The sequence below is a fragment of the Phaethon aethereus genome (assembly GCF_964289735.1).
Source record: "Phaethon aethereus genome assembly, chromosome: 23".
Taxonomy (NCBI): Eukaryota; Metazoa; Chordata; class Aves; order Phaethontiformes; family Phaethontidae; genus Phaethon; species Phaethon aethereus.
The window spans coordinates 854317-877050 of NC_138599.1; the positions used below are offsets into that span (position 1 = coordinate 854317).

Below are 22734 nucleotides of genomic sequence, written 5' to 3' on the forward strand. Positions count from 1 at the left end.
AGCATGCAAGGTCGTTGAGACGTTCCTTTTTTTAAAACCACCGACAAGATCAGGGAAGAAAAAAAAAAAAGTCTTGTGCCCCTTTCAAAATGATGTGAAATATATATATATATGTTTACATATATATTATATTTTTAAATCTGTAACATCAAATTCTTTGTGCCCTGGTTTCTTTTTCTGTTCGGAGAAGAAGAAAATAGCTTCATTTATACAAAAGAGTTCGTTATGTACAAGTTAGTTAGTTAAATAGAAATGGCGCGGGAAACGAGCAGCGTCCGTCGCGGGCGGTCTGGCGTGGGCGCCCTACACCAGCGTGTAGGACTTGGAGTAGGCTCCGGCTCCCTGTTTTTGAGCCCTGCCCACCCCCGACGTGCTCATTTCGAGGAGCGAGTCCCTGGAACCCCCCACCTTGGAGTGCGCCGGCACCCGCGCCTCGGCGGGCGCGGCGGCAGCCGTGGGGGGCTCGGCGGCGGCGGGGGGCGCCGGGGCCGCGCTGGCGGCGGGCGCGGCGGCGCTCGTCGGGCCGGGCATGGGGAGAGTCCTTTGAGGTAAGGTGGTTGCGGCGGAGGCCGGGGGCGGCAAGCCCAGGGGCTTGCCGCCGGGCTCCAGCGTCATGTGCCGGGCTTGCGCGTGGTACGCCCGGGCGAGGTTGCGGATGGAGGCTTCCCGCGGCGGCACCACCGGGCAGGGCTCATGGGCGTCGGGCTTGCGGAAGAAGGCTTCGGACTTGACGTAGAGCGGGAGGTTGCAGTAGTCGCCTGCAAGGGGAAGCGGAGGCGGTTGAGGCGCGGGAGCGGGCTCTGCCTTCCCGGGGGGGGGCCCCTCCTGCCCCCCAGCCTCCATAGGGGAAAGTGTAATACTATATAAAACATGTAATGGACTCGTCCTACAACCGGCCGTGCTCTATGCAACGGGACGCATAGAGCACGGCTGTAGTAGTCAACGTTTCATTCGACGCGTCCCGTCGTGTATTGTAATCTCTAACGCTACACGTACGCCGCAATAAAACAAGATTTTGACGCAAAATATTGCGGCACAAACTCGCCTGTTGCTTTTACGTATAACTCATCATCGTATCTGTTTGCAGATGTAACACGAGGTAGTAAGTATAAGAAATATTCACGTGTGCGATAAGCCTGTGTTACTCAAGGGTGGTATGCGTTGCGTTCTGGTCCGCGGGGGAGTTGCGTAAAGACGAGGACTGTGTACACAACGTCTGCTATGGGGTATGCAGCAGTGCTATAGATTAAGTTGTATAGAATATTATACTATGCCAATGTAAATACTGTATGTCCTCACTCAACAATGTTGTGCTGTATAGCAGTGTATAGAACTGTAGTACTTTAACGTAAGGATTTCGTCGTTGTAATGTCTGACGGTTGCGTTGTAACACAAATGTAACACTATTGCTTTTAATTGTATGTGCTTGGGAATAGGTGCTGGAAGCTCCGGGCCTGTTTAAAACACATGAGTGTATTTGGTTCTGGTTTTCGATTTCAAATAGTGTGATGTATATAATACTGCAAAACTATTTTTTTTTTTGAGAAAAGGTACTGCCCTCTCCCCATCCTCACTACATAAATAAAGTATAATCACGGCTGTATGTTCAAAAGGCAGCTCCCAGGGCTAACAAACACGTACATAATGATGTAACTTAGTGAATGGTTCTCATGCTGCGCTCAGGGGTGGAACACAAGGGGAACGTCAAGGCGGGGAGGGGCAAGCCCCCAGTGCCACAAGGGGCCAGGAAAGGCACAGAGGAGGCAAGGGGCTGGGAAGCACGAGGGAGAAGGAGGACACGGGAAAAGAGACGCAGTGAGGAAGGTTGCAAAAGCAAGAGGGGAAGGGAAAGAGATGGAGAGAAAGGGGGGGTCGGGGAGGGGGGTGGCTGGAGGACTCTGCCAGGACTTGGGGGTTGGAAGGGAAGGGGGTAACGGTGATGGGGGAAGGCGGGGGAAGAAGTGCCTGGGGTAACTTAAGGGAAGCTGCATGTGGTAATTCACAGACAGGCATTGGGGATAAGCCCTGTGTGGGAAAGAGCGGTGACCCACTCAAAGCGAGTCGCAGGAACGCGCAGGCAGGAACTGGCGGGAATTCGCGGTAACCCCCTCGCGGGAATTGGTAATCCGCTCGCGGTAATTCGCGGTAACCCGCTCGCGGGAATTGGCGGTAACCCGCTCGCGGGAATTCGCGGTAACCCGCTCGCGGGAATTGGCGGTAACCCGCTCGCGGGAATTGGCGGTAATTCGCGGTAACCCATTCGCGGTAACCCGCACGCGGGAATTGGCGGTAACCCGCTCGCGGGAATTCGCGGTAACCCGCTCACGGGAATTGGCAGTAATCCACTCGCGGGAACTGGCGGTAATTCGCAGTAACCCGCTCGCGGGAATTGGCGGTAATTCGCGGTAACCCGCTCGCGGGAATTGGCGGTAATTCGCGGTAATCCGCTCGCGGGAATTCGCGGTAACCCGCTCGCGGGAATTGGCGGTAATTCGCGGTAACCCGCTCGCGGGAATTGGCGGTAATTCGCAGTAACCCGCTCGCGGGAATTCGCGGTAACCCGCTCGCGGGAATTGGCGGTAATTCGCGGTAACCCGCTCGCGGGAATTGGCGGTAATTCGCGGTAACCCGCTCGCGGGAATTCGCGGTAATCTGCTCGCGGGAATTGGCGGTAATTCGCGGTAACCCGCTCGCGGGAATTCGCGGTAACCCGCTCGCGGGAATTGGCGGTAATTGGCGGTAATCCGCTCGCGGGAATTCGCGGTACCCCGCTCGCGGGAATTGGCGGTAATTCGCGGTAACCCGCTCGCGGGAATTGGCGGTAATTCACGGTAACCCGCTCGCGGGAATTCGCGGTAACCCGCTCGCGGGAATTGGCGGTAATTCGCGGTAACCCGCTCGCGGGAATTGGCGGTAATTCGCGGTAACCCGCTCGCGGGAATTCGCGGTAATCTGCTCGCGGGAATTGGCGGTAATTCGCGGTAACCCGCTCGCGGGAATTCGCGGTAACCCGCTCGCGGGAATTGGCGGTAATTGGCGGGAATTCGCGGTAATTCGCGGTACCCCGCTCGCGGGAATTGGCGGTAATTCGCGGTAACCCGCTCGCAGGAATTGGCGGTAATTCGCGGTAACCCGCTCACGGGAATTCGCGGTAATTCGCGGTAACCCGCTCGCGGGAATTGGAGGTAATTCGCGGTAATCCGCTCGCGGGAATTCGCGGTAACCCGCTCGCGGGAATTCGCGGTAATCTGCTCGCGGGAATTGGCGGTAATTCGCGGTAACCCGCTCGCAGGAATTGGCGGTAATTCGCGGTAACCCGCTCGCGGGAATTGGCGGTAATTCGCGGTAACCCGCTCGCGGGAATTCGCGGTAATTCGCGGTAACCCGCTCACGGGAATTCGCGGTAATTCGCGGTAACCCGCTCGCGGGAATTGGAGGTAATTCGCGGTAATCCGCTCGCGGGAATTCGCGGTAACCCGCTCGCGGGAATTCGCGGTAATCTGCTCGCGGGAATTGGCGGTAATTCGCGGTAACCCGCTCGCGGGAATTGGCGGTAATTCGCGGTAATCCGCTCGCGGGAATTCGCGGTAACCCGCTCGCGGGAATTGGCGGTAATTCGCGGTAATCCGCTCGCGGGAATTCGCGGTAATCCGCTCGCGGGAATTGGCGGTAATTCGCGGTAACCCGCTCGCGGGAATTGGCGGTAACCCGCTCGCGGGAATTGGCGGGAATTCGCTGGCGGGAATTCGCGGTAACCCGCTCGCGGGAATTGGTGGTAATTCGCGGTAATCCGCTCGCGGGAATTCGCGGTAACCCGCTCGCGGGAATTCGCAGTAACCCGCTCGCGGTAATCTGCTCGCGGGAATTCGCGGTAATTCGCGGTAATCCGCTGGCGGTAATTCGCGGTAACCCGCTCGCGGGAATTGGCGGTAATTCGCGGTAATCCGCTCGCGGGAATTCGCGGTAATCCGCTCGCGGGAATTGGCGGTAATTCGCGGTAACCCGCTCGCGGGAATTGGCGGTAACCCGCTCGCGGGAATTGGCGGGAATTCGCTGGCGGGAATTCGCGGTAACCCGCTCGCGGGAATTGGTGGTAATTCGCGGTAATCCGCTCGCGGGAATTCGCGGTAACCCGCTCGCGGGAATTCGCAGTAACCCGCTCGCGGTAATCTGCTCGCGGGAATTCGCGGTAATTCGCGGTAATCCGCTGGCGGTAATTCGCGGTAACCCGCTCACGGGAATTGGCGGGAATTCGCGGTAACCCGCTCGCGGGAATTCGCGGTAACCCGCTCGCGGTAATCTGCTCGCGGGAATTCGCGGTAACCCGCTCGCGGGAATTGGCGGTAATTCGCGGTAACCCGCTCGCGGGAATTGGCGGTAATTCGCGGGAATTCGCTGGCGGTAATTCGCGGTAACCCGCTCGCGGGAATTGGCGGTAATTCGCGGTAATCCGCTCGCGGGAATTCGCGGTAACCCGCTCGCGGTAATCTGCTCGCGGGAATTCGCGGTAACCCGCTCGCGGGAATTGGCGGTAATCCGCTCGCGGGAATTCGCGGTAACCCGCTCGCGGGAATTGGCGGTAATTCGCGGTAACCCGCTCGCGGGAATTGGCGGTAATTCGCGGGAATTCGCTGGCGGGAATTCGCGGTAACCCGCTCGCGGGAATTGGCGGTAATTCGCGGTAATCCGCTCGCGGGAATTCGCGGTAACCCGCTCGCGGGAATTGGCGGTAATTCGCGGTAACCCGCTCGCGGGAATTGGCGGTAACCCGCTCGCGGGAATTGGCGGGAATTCGCTGGCGGGAATTCGCGGTAACCCGCTCGCGGTAATCTGCTCGCGGGAATTCGCGGTAATTCGCGGTAATCCGCTGGCGGTAATTCGCGGTAACCCGCTCACGGGAATTGGCGGGAATTCGCGGTAACCCGCTCGCGGGAATTCGCGGTAACCCGCTCGCGGTAATCTGCTCGCGGGAATTCGCGGTAACCCGCTCGCGGGAATTGGCGGTAATCCGCTCGCGGGAATTCGCGGTAACCCGCTCGCGGGAATTGGCGGTAATTCGCGGTAACCCGCTCGCGGGAATTGGCGGTAATTCGCGGGAATTCGCTGGCGGTAATTCGCGGTAACCCGCTCGCGGGAATTGGCGGTAACCCGCTCGCGGGAATTCGCGGTAACCCGCTCGCGGTAATCTGCTCGCGGGAATTGGCGGGAATTCGCTCGCGGGAATTGGCGGTAATCTGCTCGCGGGAATTCGCGGTAATTCGCGGTAACCCGCTCGCGGGAATTGGCTTGCGGGAATTGGCGGTAATCCGCTCGCGGTAATTCGCGGTAACCCGCTCGCGGGAATTGGCGGTAATCTGCTCACGCGAATTCGCGGTACCCCGCTCGCGGTAATCTGCTCGCGGGAATTGGCGGTAACACGCTCGCGGGAATTGGCGGTAATTCGCGGTAATCTGCTCGCGGGTATTCGCGGTACCCCGCTCGCGGGAATTCGCAGTACCCCGCTCGCGGGAATTGGCGGTAATCCGCTCGCGGTAATTCGCGGTAACCCGCTCGCGAGATTTTGCTCGCGGTAATTGGCGGTAACCCACGGTAACCAAGTCGCCGGAGTCGTTACATGGAACCGCGTGGTAGGAGCCACGTGGACTTTGCGTGTGTGCAACTTGCAGTAAGCGCTTCGCTGGCATTCCCGGGAAATGTACAACCGCCGCAAACGCGCGTGCAGGCATGCGTACGTACTCTTGCTGGCACGATGCGGGATGGGCACGGCCACGCTCTTGCCCCGCTCGCTGTCCTGGGGTTTGGGGGGGGAGGCCGTGAAGCGACAGATGCCGGGCTCCGAGGGGGTGCTCATGGACGTCATGCTGTCGGCGTTGTCGGTGGTGCCGGTGGTCATCTGGTCCGAGGAGCTGTCGGAGATGAAGCACTCGGTGATCTCAAACTTGGCGTGTTGCAGCTGCTCCTCCAGCTTCGCATGCTCATAGGCACGGGCCAGCTCCTCGTAGGTCGAGGAGGCGCTCTCCGTCGACACCATGCTGTTCCGGCCCTTGTCTGCGGGGGACAGGACGCGTCATCTCCCCGCCAACACCGTTTTCCACCTCGTCGTTGGAGCTCCCCGCCCGCGCTCCCTCCGGTACCCCGGCGCTCAACAGCTCCGCGCTGCTGCTGCGCAGCGAGCGCGAGAGCCGGCGGTAGCGGCGTTTCTCCCGCTTTACCATCCCGTCTGAGCGCTGGCCCACCTGTGTCCTGGGAGAGACTGGCGCTGTAGCTGTCGCTCTCGGTGACGGTGATGCCGTGCTGGGAGCCTACGGTCCTCCAGTCCGAGGTGAGGGTCCGCGCCGGGGTGGACGCCTGGCACTTGGTGAGGGTCCACTGGCTGGAGTAGCGGTTGCGGGTGCCGTGGGCAGACTTCACGCTCTTCCTCGACACGGGGTCTGGGGCACAGCGGGGCGTGCTCAGTGGCAGCCAGGACACCGCCCTGCCTCCCCGGAGCGCCACCCCCTCCTTCTGCCTTACCCCCCAGCTGCTCTTAGGGAAGGGGACTGACCCCCGGGCCCCCCCGGCCGCAGCCGCTTACTGGTGCCGGGACGGATGTCCGACATGTCGATGAGGGGCCCCGTGTTCTGGATCAGAGCGGGGTGATGCAGCGAGACGCCCGTGCAAAAGCTCTGGGGGTTCACCGCCTGACTGAACTCTGTGTCCGTCACCGGGATCGTGGCTTTGTCGTCCCCTGCGGCAAGAGGCTGGAGCTCGGACCTCCCTCCCCTCTCCAGCCAGGACAGGAGCTGCTCCTAGGCTCCTGCCGGCCCAGCCACCGGGGACGGGAGACGGGACGCCCGGCTCTTCTCCAGCCAGGGCAGCGGCGCGGCCGAGGAGACTGCGGCAGCGCGAGGGGAGCGGGCGCAGCCCCGCTCCGCCGCAGGGTGGGGAGGGGACAGGGAGGGGACAGCCCGGGGCCACCGCGGGAGGCTGGCGCCCGCCCCTGCCCCGGGGGGCTCACCCAGCTGCTTGATGCCTTCCTTGTCCTCGATGAGGAGCTGCACCCGAGGGATGTCGATGTGCAGGCGGGGGCCCTGCGGCGGCCCCTTCACCGGCGTGTCAAAGCTGCGGTTGTTCTTGCTGCGAGGTAAGAGGGCACGCAGACCCGGCCATTACCGGCCAGCGGCTCAGGCCCAGCCCCAAGCCCGAGAAGGGCTGAACCTGGGCTTAAAAGCGTCCGGGGCCCCCCCGCCCGCCCGCGTCCCCCACCCAGCGCCAGCCACTCAGGGCTCAGAGACCCACCTGATCAGCATTTCGGCCAAACTCTTGGCATCTGTGCGAGAGACACGAGAAACAAGAGGGACTCGCTTTACCGAGAGCGCCCGTCGGGGCGGGAGGAGCGGCGCCTGCCAGCCCCCGTCTCACCTCGCAGCCTCTTCAGCCGCTTCTCCTTCCTCTTCTTGCGGATGACGAAGAGCAGGGCCACTCCCAGCGTGGCCAGGATGACGGGGCAGGCGATGGTGAAGAGCTTCTTCACGTCGTCGCCCTCCCCTTGGGCAGACTTGATGGGGGGGATGGTGCCTAGGGCAGAGCGCGGGCGTGCGGTCAGCGCTGCCGGCAGACGCTGCCTCGCGGGCACGGCCCCCGCCCCGCCCCTCCCCACTCACTGCCGTCGTAGTCCAGCGTGGCGAACTGCGCCGTCTCGTTGCCGCAGCCGGCGCTGTTGCAGGCCTTCATGCGGAGCTCGTACCACGTGGCCTCGCGCAGCTCCGTCAGGAAGACCTCGCCGGAGCTGTTGGTGCGCAGGCTCTGCCAGACCCAGTTGCCCTTGGGCCGGTACTCCAGGACGATGGCGGTGATGGGGCAGCCCCCGCTGCTCCAGCCCTGCAGGTTCAGCCTGGCGTGCGTGGAGTTGATGTGGGTGAAGAGGTGCTGGTCCTTGCTGAAGGAGGGCTCTGCGGGAAAGGAGCCGTCAGGAGGGCCGCGGCGGGGAGGGGGCCGCGGCGGAGAGGGGGCCGCCTCACCTCTGCCGTGCGTCTTGGCTTCGATGATCTCGCTGATGCGGCCGGCGCCCACGCTGTTCTTGGCTGCCAGCTTCACCTTGTACCAGGTGCCGCACTTGAGGCTCTCCAGCTTGAAGGAGCGCTCGGAGGAGCCGATGAACACGTCCTTCCACTCCTCGCTGTTGTCCACCGAGTACTGCAGCACGAAGCCTGGGGGAGGAAGGACGGGGCGGTCGCCTCCGGGCGCCCCGGGACGCCGGGGGAGGCACGGCCCCGCCGCGCGGTTCCGCGGGGCAGCGCGAAACGCGACCGACTGGGGCGAGGCCGTACAGGGAAAGCCAGAATTAACCAGCTCCCTCGGGAAGCTGCGAGGAAGCTGCTTCCGCCGTCGAACGCCGCCGCCTCTCCCGGCTTTCCCGGGCGGCCCAGAGCTTTGGGAGAGGCAGATACGCCGCAGGGCAGCGTGCCTCCGCTGCCCCGACCGGTCGCACCCTTTTAGCCACGAAAAACCGTAAACTTCCACGGTCTGTTGACAGATTTGGCTATTTTTGCCGATTCTCCAATCAAAGTAACGGAGAGGAGCGGCCTTTCCGCCGCAGCGCTTGCGGGAGCGCCCTGGGCGCCGATGCCACACGCCAGCTCCGGCTCGGAGGAAGGCTCCTCCCGCCTGCCCAGCACCACGGCTTCCCCGCGGCCGCGGGATGGGGGCACCGGGCCCCTCCCGGGGCGGCACGGGCCTGCCCGCAGGCACGTGCCCTCCCGGCCGCCTCGAAGGCAGCCCCGGCACCCCCCGCGCTGCCCGGCACCCTGGTGCCCGCCGCCGGTTATTTATTTATTTTGTACGTGCCGCATGTTTTTAATATTTCTAATCCAATTATAACCAAATTTATCAACAGAGTCCGCCGGAGCGAAAGGCTGCTGGCTGGAGATTTGCTTGTAATTACTTTCATGCTTTTAATTAATTGTAAGCGCGACGTCTCCTTCCCCGCTCCCCCCTCCGCGTGCAGCTGTTTCAACGTATAATTCACAAGATGAATCAGAGCAGAAAGGAGGCTCTGGGACGCAGGGATGCTCCCGGAGCCCTCCTGAAGCCCCCAGCCCAGGGGACAAATCCCGTCCCGCGGGGTTCAGAGTGACACCGACGCCGGGACACGCGGCGCAGCCACGAGCCCCGTCCCCCAGCGCCGGGACCAGAGGCACCCGGGACTGGGGCTCTGCCCACGGCAGCCGTACCTCGGATGGAGCTGCCCCCGTTGTCCCCGGGGATCCAGGCCAGCGTGATGGACGAGGCCGAGGTCTTGGAGACGGTCAGGCGGGGCTGGTCCGGGGGCACTAGGGAGGAGGGAAAAGCCCGTGGGCGCCTGGCACGCACCGGGCGAAAGCGCCCCGAAGCAGGCCGCCCCGGCGGCGCGCCTCACCTTGCACCAGCAGGTTGATGATGATGGTGTCGAAGCCCCAAGTGTTGGTGGCGGTGCAGGTGTAGTAGCCGGAGTCCTCCGCTTTCACCGAGCGCAGCACCAGCGTGCCGTTGGCCTGGATCAGGCGATGGCCGTCCGCCGTCACCGGGATGGCGGAGTCCTCGCTGCCGGGAGAGGGGAGGGCGCGTCAGCCGCGCGCAACGCCGCCGCCCCTCCCGGCGGCCGCCTCGCTACCTGTCCTTGGTCCACTTGATGGCAGGGACCGGCTCCCCGACGGAGTTGCACGGCAGCCTCACGTCCTTCATCCACGGGGTGGTGACGGTGCCTCCGAAGGAGATGATCTTGGCAGGGGCTTGGGGGCGAGCAGCAGGTCAGCCTGGCGGGCGGGCCCCGTGTGCGGACCCCCCCTGCGCCGCCCCCCTCCTTTGCCCCGGGCCAGCCCGGCTGGCCCCCCGCCGGCCCCCGCCGTACCTTTCCCAGCAGGCTCGATGGTGACTTTCTCGCTGACGTTGCCGCGGCCGGCGGAGGTGACGGCGGCCACCCACAGCATGTACTGCTGCCCGCGGTTCAGGTGGGCGATGCGGTAGAAGAGCTGGTCGGGGCTGGTCTCGTACTCGCTGGGGGCCTGCGGAGGGGAGCGGGAGAGGCACAGCCTCCGTGAGACCCCGGCCCCGCCGCATCCCCGGGGAGCTCCCTTCGCTCTCCGACGGCCGCCCCGGCAGCCGCCGCCTCGATGGCGATTCGGCTCCGCTTGGCGTTTCTCGGTGCCAGCGTAAGCCGGCTGGTGTCGTAATTTCTCCAGGGAGCCCGGGCCGGAGCCCCAGGAACAGATGGCTGCAGCGGCGCGATTCGTCCCCGGGAAAGGACGCGGCCGGCGTAGCGACCGTCCCCGACCCCACGGCCGTCCTCCAGAGAGGTCCGCCTGCAAGCGCCGGGGCCGGAGCCACCCTGGCCCCGGAGAGGGGGCCGGAGCTCGACGACCCCCGTTGCACGGGACGGACGGGCTTTCGCTGCGGGCAAGCGCGCGACGGCGCGGAGGCGCGTTCGCCGCCTTCAAACGCGCGCCCTGGCGGGGCCCGCGGGCGCACAGGCGCCCCGCAAGCGGACACCTCCATGAATATTGTATATTATGCGCGATTTCCTTTTTTTTTTTTACCCAAATGACAGTTTTGACAAGATGCCAGGAAAACAATATCGGATCCCAGCGGTTTTACCGGTTGCTTTGATGAAAAGATTATGTTGCCCTGGAAACCAGAGGCTCGGATAGTGAAATGAGTTTGCGAAGGAGCTTTTGATAAGCACGAGCCTGCAGACCTCCCACCAACCTCTCCCCGGCGAAGGAGGGATGGGGCCAGGTTTGACTTCTATTTCATTTTCGGCCGGCTGCCGGCGCGGGCGCCGGGCGGGGGAGACGCCGGAGGAAGGGAATGGATGAGACGCCGGGGCTACGGCCCGGCGCAGGGTGCCTGCGGGTGCCCTCGCAACCCTGCAGCGTGTGGAGCCGGCCCCAGGGACCCTCGCCGCCGCCAGCCCGCCCTCTCGCTGCTGCCAGGCCGGCTCAGCATCCCCCCGGCGATTCCCCGGCCCCGGCACGTACCGGCTGCCCCGAGCCGGGGCTGGAGCAGAAGATGGTGTACTTCCGGATGATGCCGTTGGGCTTGGCCGGCGGCAGCCAGGACACCACCACGCTGCTGGCCGACGACGGGACAGCCTTGATGCCGGCTGGGGGACCTGGAACTGAAGGAGGGAGAGCGTGGCAGAGCCGGCGCCGGGAGCGCTCCCGGGTCTCCGCTCAGCCCAGCGAGGTGGCGGTGGCCCGCTGTGGCATGGCGTCCCGACCGCAGGCTGGGGAGGGGCTGCCACAGCCTTCCCGTGCCGGCATCGGGGAGGGGTCTGCAGGCGAGGGCTCACCCCACCGCCGCCGGGACCCCTCTCCGCGGGCGGCTCCAGCCCCCTGCCGAGCCGGAGGCGGGAGCGTTTAACTGCAGCCCAGGCTCCGGTTCGGAATCGGCGAGCGGCTTTTAACGGCCGTCTCCTCCATCCGCTGGAGGTGCCGCCCCGGCAGCCGGTGCTGGCCGGGCCGGGCAGGCAGCCACGCCAGCCCGCGGGCCCCGGCAGCGCTCCGCTACCGCCTTAATGGCGTTAAAGTAGGGCAGGCAGGGGTGTAAATATTTCAATACGCGCACTTAAGGAAAAGAAAAAAGCCGAGAAGGGGAAGGCCCTGCCCGTGGCTGTACACGGCGGGTTTCCTCTACGCCCCCGCAGCCGCTCCGGCCCTTCCCTCGCCGGCGCAGCAACGCGGCGCGCTGCGGCACGAGCCAGCGCTCCCGTCTCCTGGCACCGGCGCACCGCGACCCTGAACGGCCGCGCGGGGGGCCGCCGGGCGCGGGTTCGGCGAACCGAGCGGGGAGGAAACGAAAAAGAAAGGGCAGCCCCGGACAGCGCCGCTCACCGTCCTCCTTGGTCTGGATGTAGAGCACGCTGCTGCGGACGCCGTCGCCGGCCTGGGTGTACGCCAGCACCTGCACGCTGTAGTTGGTGAACTTCTCCATGCCCCGCAGCTCCACTCGCTCCCGCGTGGTCGTGATGTTCTGCATCTCGCCCCACTCTGCGGGGAGACGGGGCCCGTCAGCCCCACGCCGCCGGCCGGCCAGGTCCCCCGCGTCCCCCGGTCTGCGCGAGCGCTCACCCCCGTCCACGTAGAGCGACCAGAAGATGACGCGGTAGCCCTTGAGCACCCCGTTGAGGGTGCTGCGCGGCGGCTCCGACCAGGAGATGACGGCCACGTCCGACGTGATGGAGATGGCCCGCACGTTCTCGGGGGGCTGGCTGGGAACTGAGGAGGGGACGGGCGGGGGCGCGATCAGCAGGAGGACGGAGAGGCGGCACGGGCCCGGCAGGCGCCACGTCCCACAGGTCGGCCGCCCCGCCCGCGCCCGCACGGGACCCCGCCGCGCCACGGCCCCCTCTCCCCCGGAGCCGGTCCTGCCCGGCGCGCAGGGCGCCGGGGCCGGGCGATCGCGGCCGTCCGCCTCCGACGCGCAGCTTTGCTCCTCCCGGAGCACCGAGGCGGGCGCGACCCCCGAGCTCCCGGGGACAGGGAGGCCGCCGGGACGCGCCGCGCTTGCCGGCGAGGGGAGAGCGGGCGCGCTGGCTGGAAGCGAGGTAATTAGATCCCGTTGCCCCACAAGAGGTAACTCTAATTTTTACGAGCGTTTAAACGATAATACATCACCCTAACGATCCTCTTTGAAAATGATTATTGTTTCATATTACTTAGGTGCAAAAATATAAGCACCGTGTAATTAGGGACAGGCTATAATAAACTAATACAGATAGTCCGCTCGAACAAAATGAAGGTAATATAATTACGGAAAAGACGCTATTGCTAAAACGGGGGCCCTTGAATACCCCAGGAGGAGTGCTAACGTAGCCGGGAAACGATCACGGTTTGACAGGCTAACAAGAGCCTTAATTAAGTATGAAAAACCGCCGAGCAAACGCGCCACAAAACTTTTTTTTCTTGCTGTTTTTAAAAGGGCCGAGGCCACCGGAAGCCTCCCCGGCGCTTCAGCGTCGCGTAAATCCAGCTCGGCGTCCCTCTAACCGCGCCAGAAACCTGTCCTGGCACCCTCGTGCTCACAACTCCTCCCCGGGGCAGCTGCGGGCGGCCGCGCGTGCGCCGAAGGCGGGCGGCAGCCGCCCCGGGAGCCCCGGGTGGCGGGACCCCCGGCGAGGGCCGGGCCAGCCTTACCGTCCTCCAGCGTGGTGGCGTTGATCTCGCTGGACGAGGGCCCCGTCCCCGCGCGGTTGAACGCCTGCACCACCACCCCGTACTGGGCGAATTTCTTCAGGTTGTCCAGCGTGTAGACCTCGCCGTCCCCGGTGGCTTTCATCTCCACGATGCTGTACTGCCCGTTGCTGCCCGGGCTGTTCTCCCGGTACCCGATCTGGTAGCCCCGGATCACCCCGTTCTGCAGCTCCTTCTTCGGGGCCTGAGGAAGGTGGGGTGCGAGGCAGAGCGGGGTCACGGGGGGCTCGCGGGGCCCCCTCGCCGCGACCGCCTCTCCCCGGCGTCCTTCCTCAACGCTTTTCAACGTTCTCTCCCCGCGGCAGCCTCGGGCCGACGTGCCGAGCGGCAGGATAGCGGTAAGAGAGCAGGGAAACGCCCCGAGCCTGACAGCCTTAAAAACGCGCGGGGCCGGCCCGAGGCCAATCGTAACCGCATTTCTCTGAAGCGTTAAGAAATCGATGGGGTCGACTGCAAATTTACGTTACGGAGCCAGGGCGGCCCATCTCAACCAAAAGACTCTTAAAACAAAGCGACTTATCATGCAAGTGAATCTTCTTTTCCGTTTATCTGTCTTTCAGCGCTTAAGAGGAGGGGAGAGAAGCCGGAGCCCTCAGTTTATTGACCCACCGGTTCATTCCAAAGTCCTAACTTTACCATCGATTTCGCTTTTCGTTATGCACCTTTGGCAAAATAAATGCCGTTCTAAGCCGTATCATTGATCTTTGCTCAAACGCTTTGCAACCCAGGGTCTCGGTTTTTGCGTATTTATCCCCTCTCTCCCCACGGACACGCTGTGAGATAACAAGCCCGTTAAGGAACGCGATTAATAAGGACCCCACGCGACGCAGCCGAGCCGCACGCCCGGCCTTCGGGTTTCCGTATTGCCCGGGAAACCCTTCCCGGCCCTCGCACCGCTGACAAAACGCCGCGTCCCGGGACAAGCTGCTGCCACAGATGCTTGGCGGGGTTGGGGGGCCTTTTGGCGCTGCCCGAGCCCCCCGGGCCGGGGAAAGCCGGCGCACCGCCCCGGCCACGCTCACCTTCCAGGTGACCTGGATGCTCTGGGAGGTCATGGGCTGGAGGGTGACATCCATCGGAGGCCCATCGGGAGCTGCGGATAAACGGACCCAGAAGAGCACGCGTTGAGAGGCCTCGGGGCGAGGACCTCCTCGTCGGGAAAACACTTCAAGAGAGCTCAAGGCTACGGCCCCGGCGCGGCCCGCGGCCGCCCCCGCCCGCGAGCAGCACCTGCTTCCTCCGTGCTGACGGTGAGCTCCTTGCTCGGCTCGCTGCGCCCGATCTTGTTGAAGGAGTACATGCGGATGCTGTACACCGAGGCCGGGTGGAGGTCCACGATGTTCGCCTGGTTGATGGTGGGGGAGATGTTGCGCGTAGACTGCTTAAAATCCCAGGAATCTGGAAAAGCGGCGGAGTGAGATGGGAGGAGGGTCAGCACCCGAACCCTGCGGCGCCTCCGGCTTTCGACCCCGGTCCCCCCGGAGCGGTGCCACTTCCCCCCTCCCCGCCGTCGGGCAGTCTGGCTTTGGCTTCTCGCAAACATCGTCTCTTAATATTCCCTTTCAAATGCTCCCATCCAAGAGAAACGAACGTACTTTGTTAGCGCTGCTCGCTCTCTCCTTTCTCCATCCGAAGGAACCGGGATGCGGAATATTCCCTCGGAGGCGCCGGCGGGGCCGCAGGACACAGCCCCCCCAGCCCCGCCGCCCGCCGGGGGCCGCGGCAGCACGGGGAGGGGAGGTCAGGCGTCACCTACCCGACTTGTTTTTGTACTCGATGTCGAAGCCGGTGATGATGCTGTTGCCGTCAAACCGCTGCGTCCATCGCAAATTCATACTCCGGGCTTTCACCTCGCGGATCTCCAGCTCCGGCGGGTCCGGGGGCTCTGGGGGAGACACGGACAGTTAGGGACGACGGGGAGAGAAGCCCCCCGGGAGCACGGGGCTCGCGTGCGGGGGAACGAGTACCTTGCACGGTGAGCTGGATCAAGCCTCTGTCCTCGCCGTAGGAGTTGATGGCGTGACAGGAGAAGAAGACCGAGTCCCCGCGGTCGGCTGGTTTCAGCTACGAACGCGCGAAGGAGAGAAGCGGAGCCGATGCAGACGGAGCTACCCCCCAGCCGCGAGCCCCCGCCTTCCCCCGGCATCGCGGCCCGCTCCCGCCGCCGGCCCTCACCTTGAGGGTGGAGATGACCTCGTCGCCGTTGTCCTTGGTGGCGATGGCGTAGCGCACGTTGCGGTCGGGGTCGATGACGGTGTCGCCCTTCTCCCAGCGGATGATGATGGGCCGCTCACCCCGGGCGGTGCAGTTCAGCTCCTTGGTCTGCCCCTTGATGGCGATCGTGGTGTTGGGGTGGGAGGTGATCATGGCCGGGACTGCGGGGAGGCAGGGGGTCACCCGTGCGCCCGGGGGACGGCCGGGTGCCCCCCGCGGCTGCCCGGCCCCGGCACGGCCCGCGGGCCCCGCCGGGGAGGCGGCGGGCGCGGGTCTCGCCGAGAGGCCACGCGGCCCGAAGCGGAATCATCTCGCCGCACTATACAGCTCAGGATCATAAAATAATGAAGCAGATAAATTTTATAATGCATAGCATTACACCGGGGTAGACAATAAAAGGTGAAAGACAAATAACCGAGCGCACGCCGTAATGAAGAGAAAGCCTCCAGTCTGAGACGTGCGGGTATGAATTATTGACTAAGGTTTTACACTCCCGAGGATGAGAGGAAGAATGTTTTCCATCGCACATTTGCATAATTCACTCGTACAAACCTGGGCAGAATATAGAGCGCGGTTTCCCACCAAGCAAGGCCGCCTTGGCATTGCAGATGCCGGAGATTATTTATTCCCCCCAACCCCGCCCCGTAGCCACCCCGATACGCAAACGAGGACAGCGGGGAGGCACGCTCGGGCAGAGCCGAAGCGCTTCCCCGTGCCGCGAGGGATCGCTGTAACGCGCCCCGGCCGGGCTCCTTCCCCCTCGCCGCTCCAAGAGCCGAGCCCGCGCGGCGAGCCGGCCGCGGCGAGCCTGGGTATAAGCAGGAAAAAAAAAAATGTAATGCATAAACAAACAGCACCGCCGAGTGCCGCCGTAACGTATGGTAACGACACGCCGCAAAGGCAACACACGCTGTTATAATGGGACACAAGAGGCTCTAATGAGCTACGACTCCTCGGCTTTCCGTGGCAATGTAATTCAATTAACGGCTACGGAAACCTTTCCTCCCGCGCCGCCGGGGCGCGGGGCGGGCGCCCAGGCGGCCGGGAGGGTGCGGTGCCCGGCCCGGCGCCCGCCGGCAGCGTCCCGTGGCGATCCCGCCCCCGAGGGGACCACGGGCGCCAGCCAGCCGGCGCGGGGACGGCGAGGAGCAGGGACGGCAGAGTGGCGCTCCAACGGCGCGGGGACGGCCGGGGGGGGGGTCTCGCACCTACGCCGGGCCCGGGGACGCAGCGCCGCTCCGGCTCCGAGCGCGCGCAGCACGGCGTGAGGGCGCGCGCAGCCGGGTCAGGGTCTCAGCACCCAGTTTTGGCACCGCGGTGGGACCCGGCTGGGCTCCTGCCGCGAGAAGGCCGCCGAGGGGCCGCCCGGCAGAGTTTGGCAGGCGGGGGGGCGGTGGGCCGGAGGCCGGCGCGGCGCAGAGGGCGCGCGTGGCCGACGCGTCGGCCCCGGGAGAGGAGCTGCGTTTCAGGCTGTGCTTCGCTGAAACGCGCTTATCGACGTTTGATTAAAAGCGGCTCCTCGCATGTAAACGCATCGACTTCTCTCGATCGCCGGGGTGCCGCGGGAGCGGCTCGCAGCCCAGGGCAGGGGAGACAGCAAGAGGAACCGAAAGAAAAGCCCAAGCAGCCGCGCAGACAGCGCGGACCGGGGCGCAGGGGCGGCACCTCTCGCGCGCCTGTACCCGACGCCCGCCCTGGCGCGGTCGTGCCGCTCGCGGAGGGACGGCGTCGCCTGGGACTGGCCGCGGGACCCTCCGAGGGCTGCCGGAGGCCGCTCCCGGCTGGCCCGCACCGCGCTTCGCGGGAGCGTTGCTTCCTGCCTGCCGGGGCTTCCCCGGAGGAGAGCTTGCCTCCGCTGCTCGCCGCCGCGCTCCCCCCGCGCCGTGTTAACACGGCCCGACAAGAGGCTCGTCCCGCTTGCTGGGCAGAGATAAGACCGGCTACAAAGGGAGACGTCAGCAGCCGGCGCGCTCTGCCGTGTCGCGCCGGGGCACGAGCTGCTTCGCGGCCCGCTGGCGACAACTGAACGAGGACGGCGACAAGGGTGACGAGGGCTGCGCCTGCCCCCCTCGCCCCCTCTTTCTTGTTGGGAGCGGCTCCGTGATGTTAATTTGATTGCTCCCGTTTCAGCTTCCTCTCTGCGCTGATTAGCCGAGTTCCACCTGAAGCACGAGATTAATTCAAATTGCCTGGAAGCAATCAGCTACGCTCTCGCCGTGCGGCGGCCGACTTCCAAACACGCCCGTCCCCGACCCCGCGACACGCAGGCCCGCGGCGGGACCCTGCCCGGCCGGACGCGGGGTCGCCCCTCGCCAACGACCCTCGAGGACGCGACCCTCTCCGCGCTCCGCTCTCGACGCCCGGGAGAGCTGATGGGCAGGAGAGCGGAAGGGAGAAGCCCCGACCCCGGCCCCGCTCCGGGGGCGGGCGGGCGCTGCCGCAGGGGCCGGTCCCCCCTCCGCCACCTCCTGCCTGAGGTCCGAACGCTCGCGGCAGCGACCAGCAAAATAAATAAAGCGGAGCTGGAGATTACGTATCCCGCCGACAGCAACGGGAGAGGAATCCGATAATAAGCGCGGTTCAAACACGGTGTCTGACAGCGCTTCCCGGCCCGCCCCTGCCAAATTAGCCCGGCTAGTTCCCTTCCTCCCGTACGACGGAGACCGATTGCTCGGTTTTATTACGGGCAAAGCGCGTGGAACAGCAGGAGGGAAGCGGGTTCCGGAGGAGGAGAATCGACGCCCTCCCCGTGCCCCGCGGCGCCGAGGGCAGACCCTCGGCACGGAGGAGGGGTCCGTGCCGGAGCAGGCTCTGCTGACCGGCAGCCGCAGCCGCGGTTTCACCGGCACGCAGGGCAGGCGCCCGCCTCCGCTCCCCGGCCCCTCGCCGCCGCCGCGGCACGGCCCCGGCTACTTACTCTTCACGGTGAGGAACATGGACTTGCTGATGTCTGTGCCCACGCCGTTGCTGGCCTGGCAGAGGTAGTAGCCGATGTCCTCCTCCAGCACGTGGCGGATGAGCAGGGAGCTGTTAGGCAGGATCTGGATGCGGCCCGTGAGCGGTATGGGGTGGTACTGCTGGGGGTTGCCGCTTCCTAGGAGGGGACACGGAGCCGCAGAGCTCAGCCGGGGCAGCGGAGCGCCTGAGGGGCCGTGCCCCGCGGGGAGCCTCCCCCGCCCGCGCCGAGGTCACCCGGCGGCACCGCGGCGCGCCCCTACCTTTTGCGTGCTTCCACATGACCTTCGGAGGGGGGTACCCGTCGACGGAGCAGTTCAGCACCCCGGCTTTACCGTAAATGCCGTCTTGGTTGTTGGGTTGGACCACAAAACGAGGCGGCACTGCGTAAACGGAGAGGAAAGACGGGCGCCGTGGCAAAAGCCCCATCGGCTCCGCGGGCACCTGGCTGCTCTGGCTCGGCCGCGCTCCTGGCGCGCCCCGCCTGCCGCCGCGCCGCTCCCTCAACCAGAGGAGAGCGTTACCTCCCCCCAGCCTCGCGCCTTATCTCCGCTTGCCCCTCCGCCACCGTCCCCCCTCCCGAGCCCGGTGCGGCGGCGAGGACCGGGCTGGGCTGCGCGCACGGCTGGGTCGGCCCCGCGGCCCTCACCCCGCACGATGAGCTGCCGCTCCCGGCTGACCGTGGCGGCGGCGTTGCTGGCGATGCAGGTGTAGTTGCCGTTGTGCTTGAGGGAGACGCTGGAGATCTGCAGGGAGCTCATGAACTCCTTGCTCTCGATGGTGACTCCGGAGCCGGAGAGGATGACGTGCCCGTCCTTCCTCCAGGTGATGTGGATGGGCATGTCCCCGGAGGAGACCACGCAGGGGATGTAGAGGAGCTGCCCGATGGAGGCTGGCGGGAACTCAAAGGGCTGGATCAGCGGAGGGACTGTCGAGGAGAGAGGCAGAGCACGCTGGAGAGCCCGTCCGGGGAAAGCCTTCCTCCGGGAGGGCCGGGCCGCAGCGGAGCTCAGGGGAGACGCCGCAGGGCCACCGTGCCGAGAGCGGGAGGGAGGAGCGCCGACCTCCCGAGCCGGGCAGGCCCCGCGCCGGCAAAAGCCCCAGCCGCCCCCCCGGCACGCGCCGGCCGAAACGCCGCCTCGGCGTTTGTCTGCCCACAGAGAAGCCGTTACGCGATGGACGCTGTTCCTTAACGGCGCCGGATTCGGAACCGGCCGTTGTCTTTCCGATAACTTAATTAGGCGACGGCAGCGTCTCCGGCAACGCGGGAGCGGGCGACAATTAGCTTAACAAGGCTCAGCACCGGGTGGACGAGGTCCTCGTTCCACAGCCTCCGTAATTAAATTAGCAGGCTGCCAACTGCCCCCTCGGCGGAAACAAGCTGCCTTCTCGTACAGGCGCCGCGCACCTCCCGGCACTCCCGCCTCCGCCCCGGCGCCACGCGAAGCCCCCCGCGCCGGCTCTCTGCCCCTCCGCCTGGCCGGGTGGCTCTGGGGAGCCGCGGGCAAGCGGGGGGCTGCCCACCGCCCCCCGGGCCGCAAGCCGCTGCCGGCCGCGGGCACGGCTGGCCTGCCCCTTCGCCGGCTACGGCGACGTGGCTCGAGTCGCTGGAGCCATGGAGCCAGCGCTGCCTGTTTTCCATAATTAATGAATAATTAATTGGGAGCGCACTGCAGTCTATTGCTCGAGCTCCCCGCAGCCGGAGCCTGCAGCTCGCCTCTCCTCCCCGGCTCGCTTCCCGCTGCCCTTCTCCTTCCTCCAGGGCTTCCAGGCTCCCTCGCGCAGCTGCGGCAGGAGTCGGCCGCGGCCCAGGGCGCCGCACGAGGGTCTCTCCCCCGGCGCCCGCCGCAGAGCCCGGCACAGCAGCTCGGGCCCGGAGGGCTGCGAGGCGCGGGGCCGTGGCCCCAGGAACGCACCGCGCTTCCGCCCGCTCGCCTTCCTCGGCCGCGGCAGGGTTCGCTCGCGGCTGCTTCCCGGGACGTACGGCTCCGCGGCCGAGCTCCAGCACCCTGCGACGGCACCTCCCAGCGACCGACAAAAAGCGAACCCCGACATTCGACTCGAGGCGCGCGCCGGGCCCTGTAGGCGCTCTCTTCGCGCCGGCCCCGCCGTCCCGCTCGCCCCGGGAGGACTGGCCTTTACTCCGCTCTGGCCTCTACCCACGCCCCGGGGCTCCCACGGAGGTGGGGGTTTCGTCTACGGGGAGGGCAGAGGGGCTGGCCGTGCCCCACGCTACGGGCCCGAGGGGCGAGGAGCGCTCCCCCCGCCGCCCCCAGGCAGGTTGGCCGCAGCCGCCTCCGCCCTCCGCGAAGCCTCGGAGGAGAGCGCCGGCTAATCAAGCGGCCGCATCTCGAATCGGCTCGACGCGCTCCCTCGCCAACCCGACTCCTAATAAGAAAGCGGCGGACGGGCGCGGAATCCGAGTCCCACCCAGCCCGCAAATACCCCGCGGGGCGAGGCGGAGGAAGGCGATTGGCCAGCGCCGTCCCCGGCGCGGCCGCGTTTGCCTAAACGGTTCACCACACGCTCCGAGCTGGCGACGGGCGGAGAGGAGCCGACAGCTCCGCGGACGGGAGGCGGGGGGGAGCACGGCCCGCTCGCCGCACAATCTCGGCGCGGCACTGGGAGGGAATGCATCCGGCTCAATTCATTAGGACTGATAGCTCCCTCAACGGGGCTGAATAATTGATGGCCCGGAGAAGCTTTTAAGATGTTCTGTGCGCTGGGAAGACCGAGAGTATTATTTTTTTAAAAGCTAACGCGCGGTGAAAAACATCGGCGAAGGTGATCCGAGCAAAGGTTAGATGTTTTAATCCGCGATGTTTACACCGTAAATCCTTGCTCCGCCGCTTGTAGCGGGAAACGGATACGGCGCGGCTCGGGGCGGCTGCAGGCGCGCAGGCAGGACCAGGTAGCCGCTCCGGCAGGAGCGGAGCCGGCTCCCGAGGGCGGCCCTGGCAGGAGCTGAGCTCCCACCGGCGCGGCGTTGGCGGGGCGCCGGCCGGGGAGCGTCCCGCAGCAGGGGCGGCCGCGCCGGGGAAAGCCTCTCCACCCGCTTACCTTTCACTGTGACGTGGACGCTCTGGCTGATGGAGAGCTGGGGCTGGATCAGCACGCTGCACAGATACTCCCCTTCGTCCATGCCCTTCTGGACGTCCATCAGCTTAAGGGTCCCGTTTTCAAAGACCACTTGGCGGTGGTTATCGGGCAGCAGCAACGAGTCCTTGTACCACTTGATGGAGTAATAGGGGTACCCGATCACCCTGCAGCTGATGAAAGCATCCCTACCCGCTACCGCCGTTATGTTCTTCATCGCTCGGATGCTCGGGGGACCTACATATTGGGGAGGAAGGAAGAGGCAGGCTAGGTTAATTCCGAAGGGCAGTCCGGCGGCGTGCAGAGCTGCTGCTAGTTCAGAGCCAGCTTCACCGGCAAAGGAGGTGACCGGCACGGTCGGGACCCGGCCCGGCCGCGGGCGAGGAGCGGGCGCGGGCTCCTCTCTCGGCACGCACAGGGGAAGGCCGCTCGTCGGCCGCAACCTCCGGCTAGAGCCGCTCGCGCACGCCTACGACGGCGGGGGCCGCAGTCCTCGGTCGGGGCCGGTCCCGCAGGTGCGACTTCGGCCCAGCCCGCGCGCACTGCTGCCGCTCGTCACAGAAGGTCGGACGGCGTCCGGAAGCGCGGCGCGCTTCTGCGAGGGGAAGCGCGGCCGCCCAGCGCGCCTGCGCCGTGGCTCCGCCAGCAGCGCCGGGGAGCGCTCCCCGACGGCCGCAGCCGCTCTCCGCCTCTCTTGGAGGGAAGCGGCTGTGTCGCGCCAAGCGTCCTCCGCAAGAGCCGCTACGGGAAGCCGACTTCCATCGGCAAACGTATTTCACCTCCCCTAAAACGCGCCTTTCTGAGCCTCCCGCCGCCCGCCCGAGTGCCGCTGAAAAGCCGGGCGGTCACCGGTTTCTGGCTGCCTCGAGGACCGGGAGAACGCGGCAGCGGAGTACGGCAACGAGAGGTTTCAGGCATCGACGACTACGTCGTTCTCCCGGCCGCTGCGCAAACTAGCCGACGAATCTCGAGATTAACCCCACCCGGACTCCTCGTCCTAAGGGCGTAGCAGGACAGCGGCTTAAGCTGGGCCGCGTTTAAGAAATCAGCATCTTGCTCCGCAACCGTCTCTCGGGCTCTCTGAGGGACTTGCTCCCGGGGGGGAAAAAAAAAGAAAAAAGAAAAAAAAAGAAAAAAGAAAAAAAAAGCCCGAATCTTATCTAGCGACAGCCCGTCGAGAGCTGAGCGAGGGGAAAGAGGGAGACGAGGTAACGTCCTTGTCGGAAACGCTGCTCTGGTTTCTCACGGCTGAGGGAAGCGC

At 65.3% G+C, this 22734-nt stretch overlaps 1 protein-coding gene across 1 annotated transcript in view; it reads right to left on the reverse strand.

The window, feature by feature from the left end:
* Positions 1-303: 303 nt before the first annotated feature.
* DSCAML1 (DS cell adhesion molecule like 1) overlaps positions 304-22734 on the reverse strand; it is a gene marked incomplete at both ends in the record, with an annotated part of 85879 nt that continues 63448 nt past the window's right edge. Inside the window, 25 exons of the mRNA XM_082009929.1 lie at positions 304-758; positions 5737-6048; positions 6237-6431; positions 6575-6727; positions 6998-7116; positions 7279-7309; positions 7402-7557; positions 7644-8189; positions 9213-9311; positions 9398-9561; positions 9632-9749; positions 9869-10022; positions 10995-11134; positions 11850-12005; positions 12087-12233; positions 13152-13392; positions 14231-14301; positions 14439-14606; positions 14965-15093; positions 15176-15272; positions 15384-15583; positions 18340-18516; positions 18641-18760; positions 19027-19305; positions 21438-21710. Coding sequence (XP_081866055.1) covers positions 304-758; positions 5737-6048; positions 6237-6431; positions 6575-6727; positions 6998-7116; positions 7279-7309; positions 7402-7557; positions 7644-8189; positions 9213-9311; positions 9398-9561; positions 9632-9749; positions 9869-10022; positions 10995-11134; positions 11850-12005; positions 12087-12233; positions 13152-13392; positions 14231-14301; positions 14439-14606; positions 14965-15093; positions 15176-15272; positions 15384-15583; positions 18340-18516; positions 18641-18760; positions 19027-19305; positions 21438-21710 — 4700 coding nt within the window. The remainder of the gene's footprint in view (positions 759-5736; positions 6049-6236; positions 6432-6574; positions 6728-6997; positions 7117-7278; positions 7310-7401; positions 7558-7643; positions 8190-9212; positions 9312-9397; positions 9562-9631; positions 9750-9868; positions 10023-10994; positions 11135-11849; positions 12006-12086; positions 12234-13151; positions 13393-14230; positions 14302-14438; positions 14607-14964; positions 15094-15175; positions 15273-15383; positions 15584-18339; positions 18517-18640; positions 18761-19026; positions 19306-21437; positions 21711-22734) is intronic.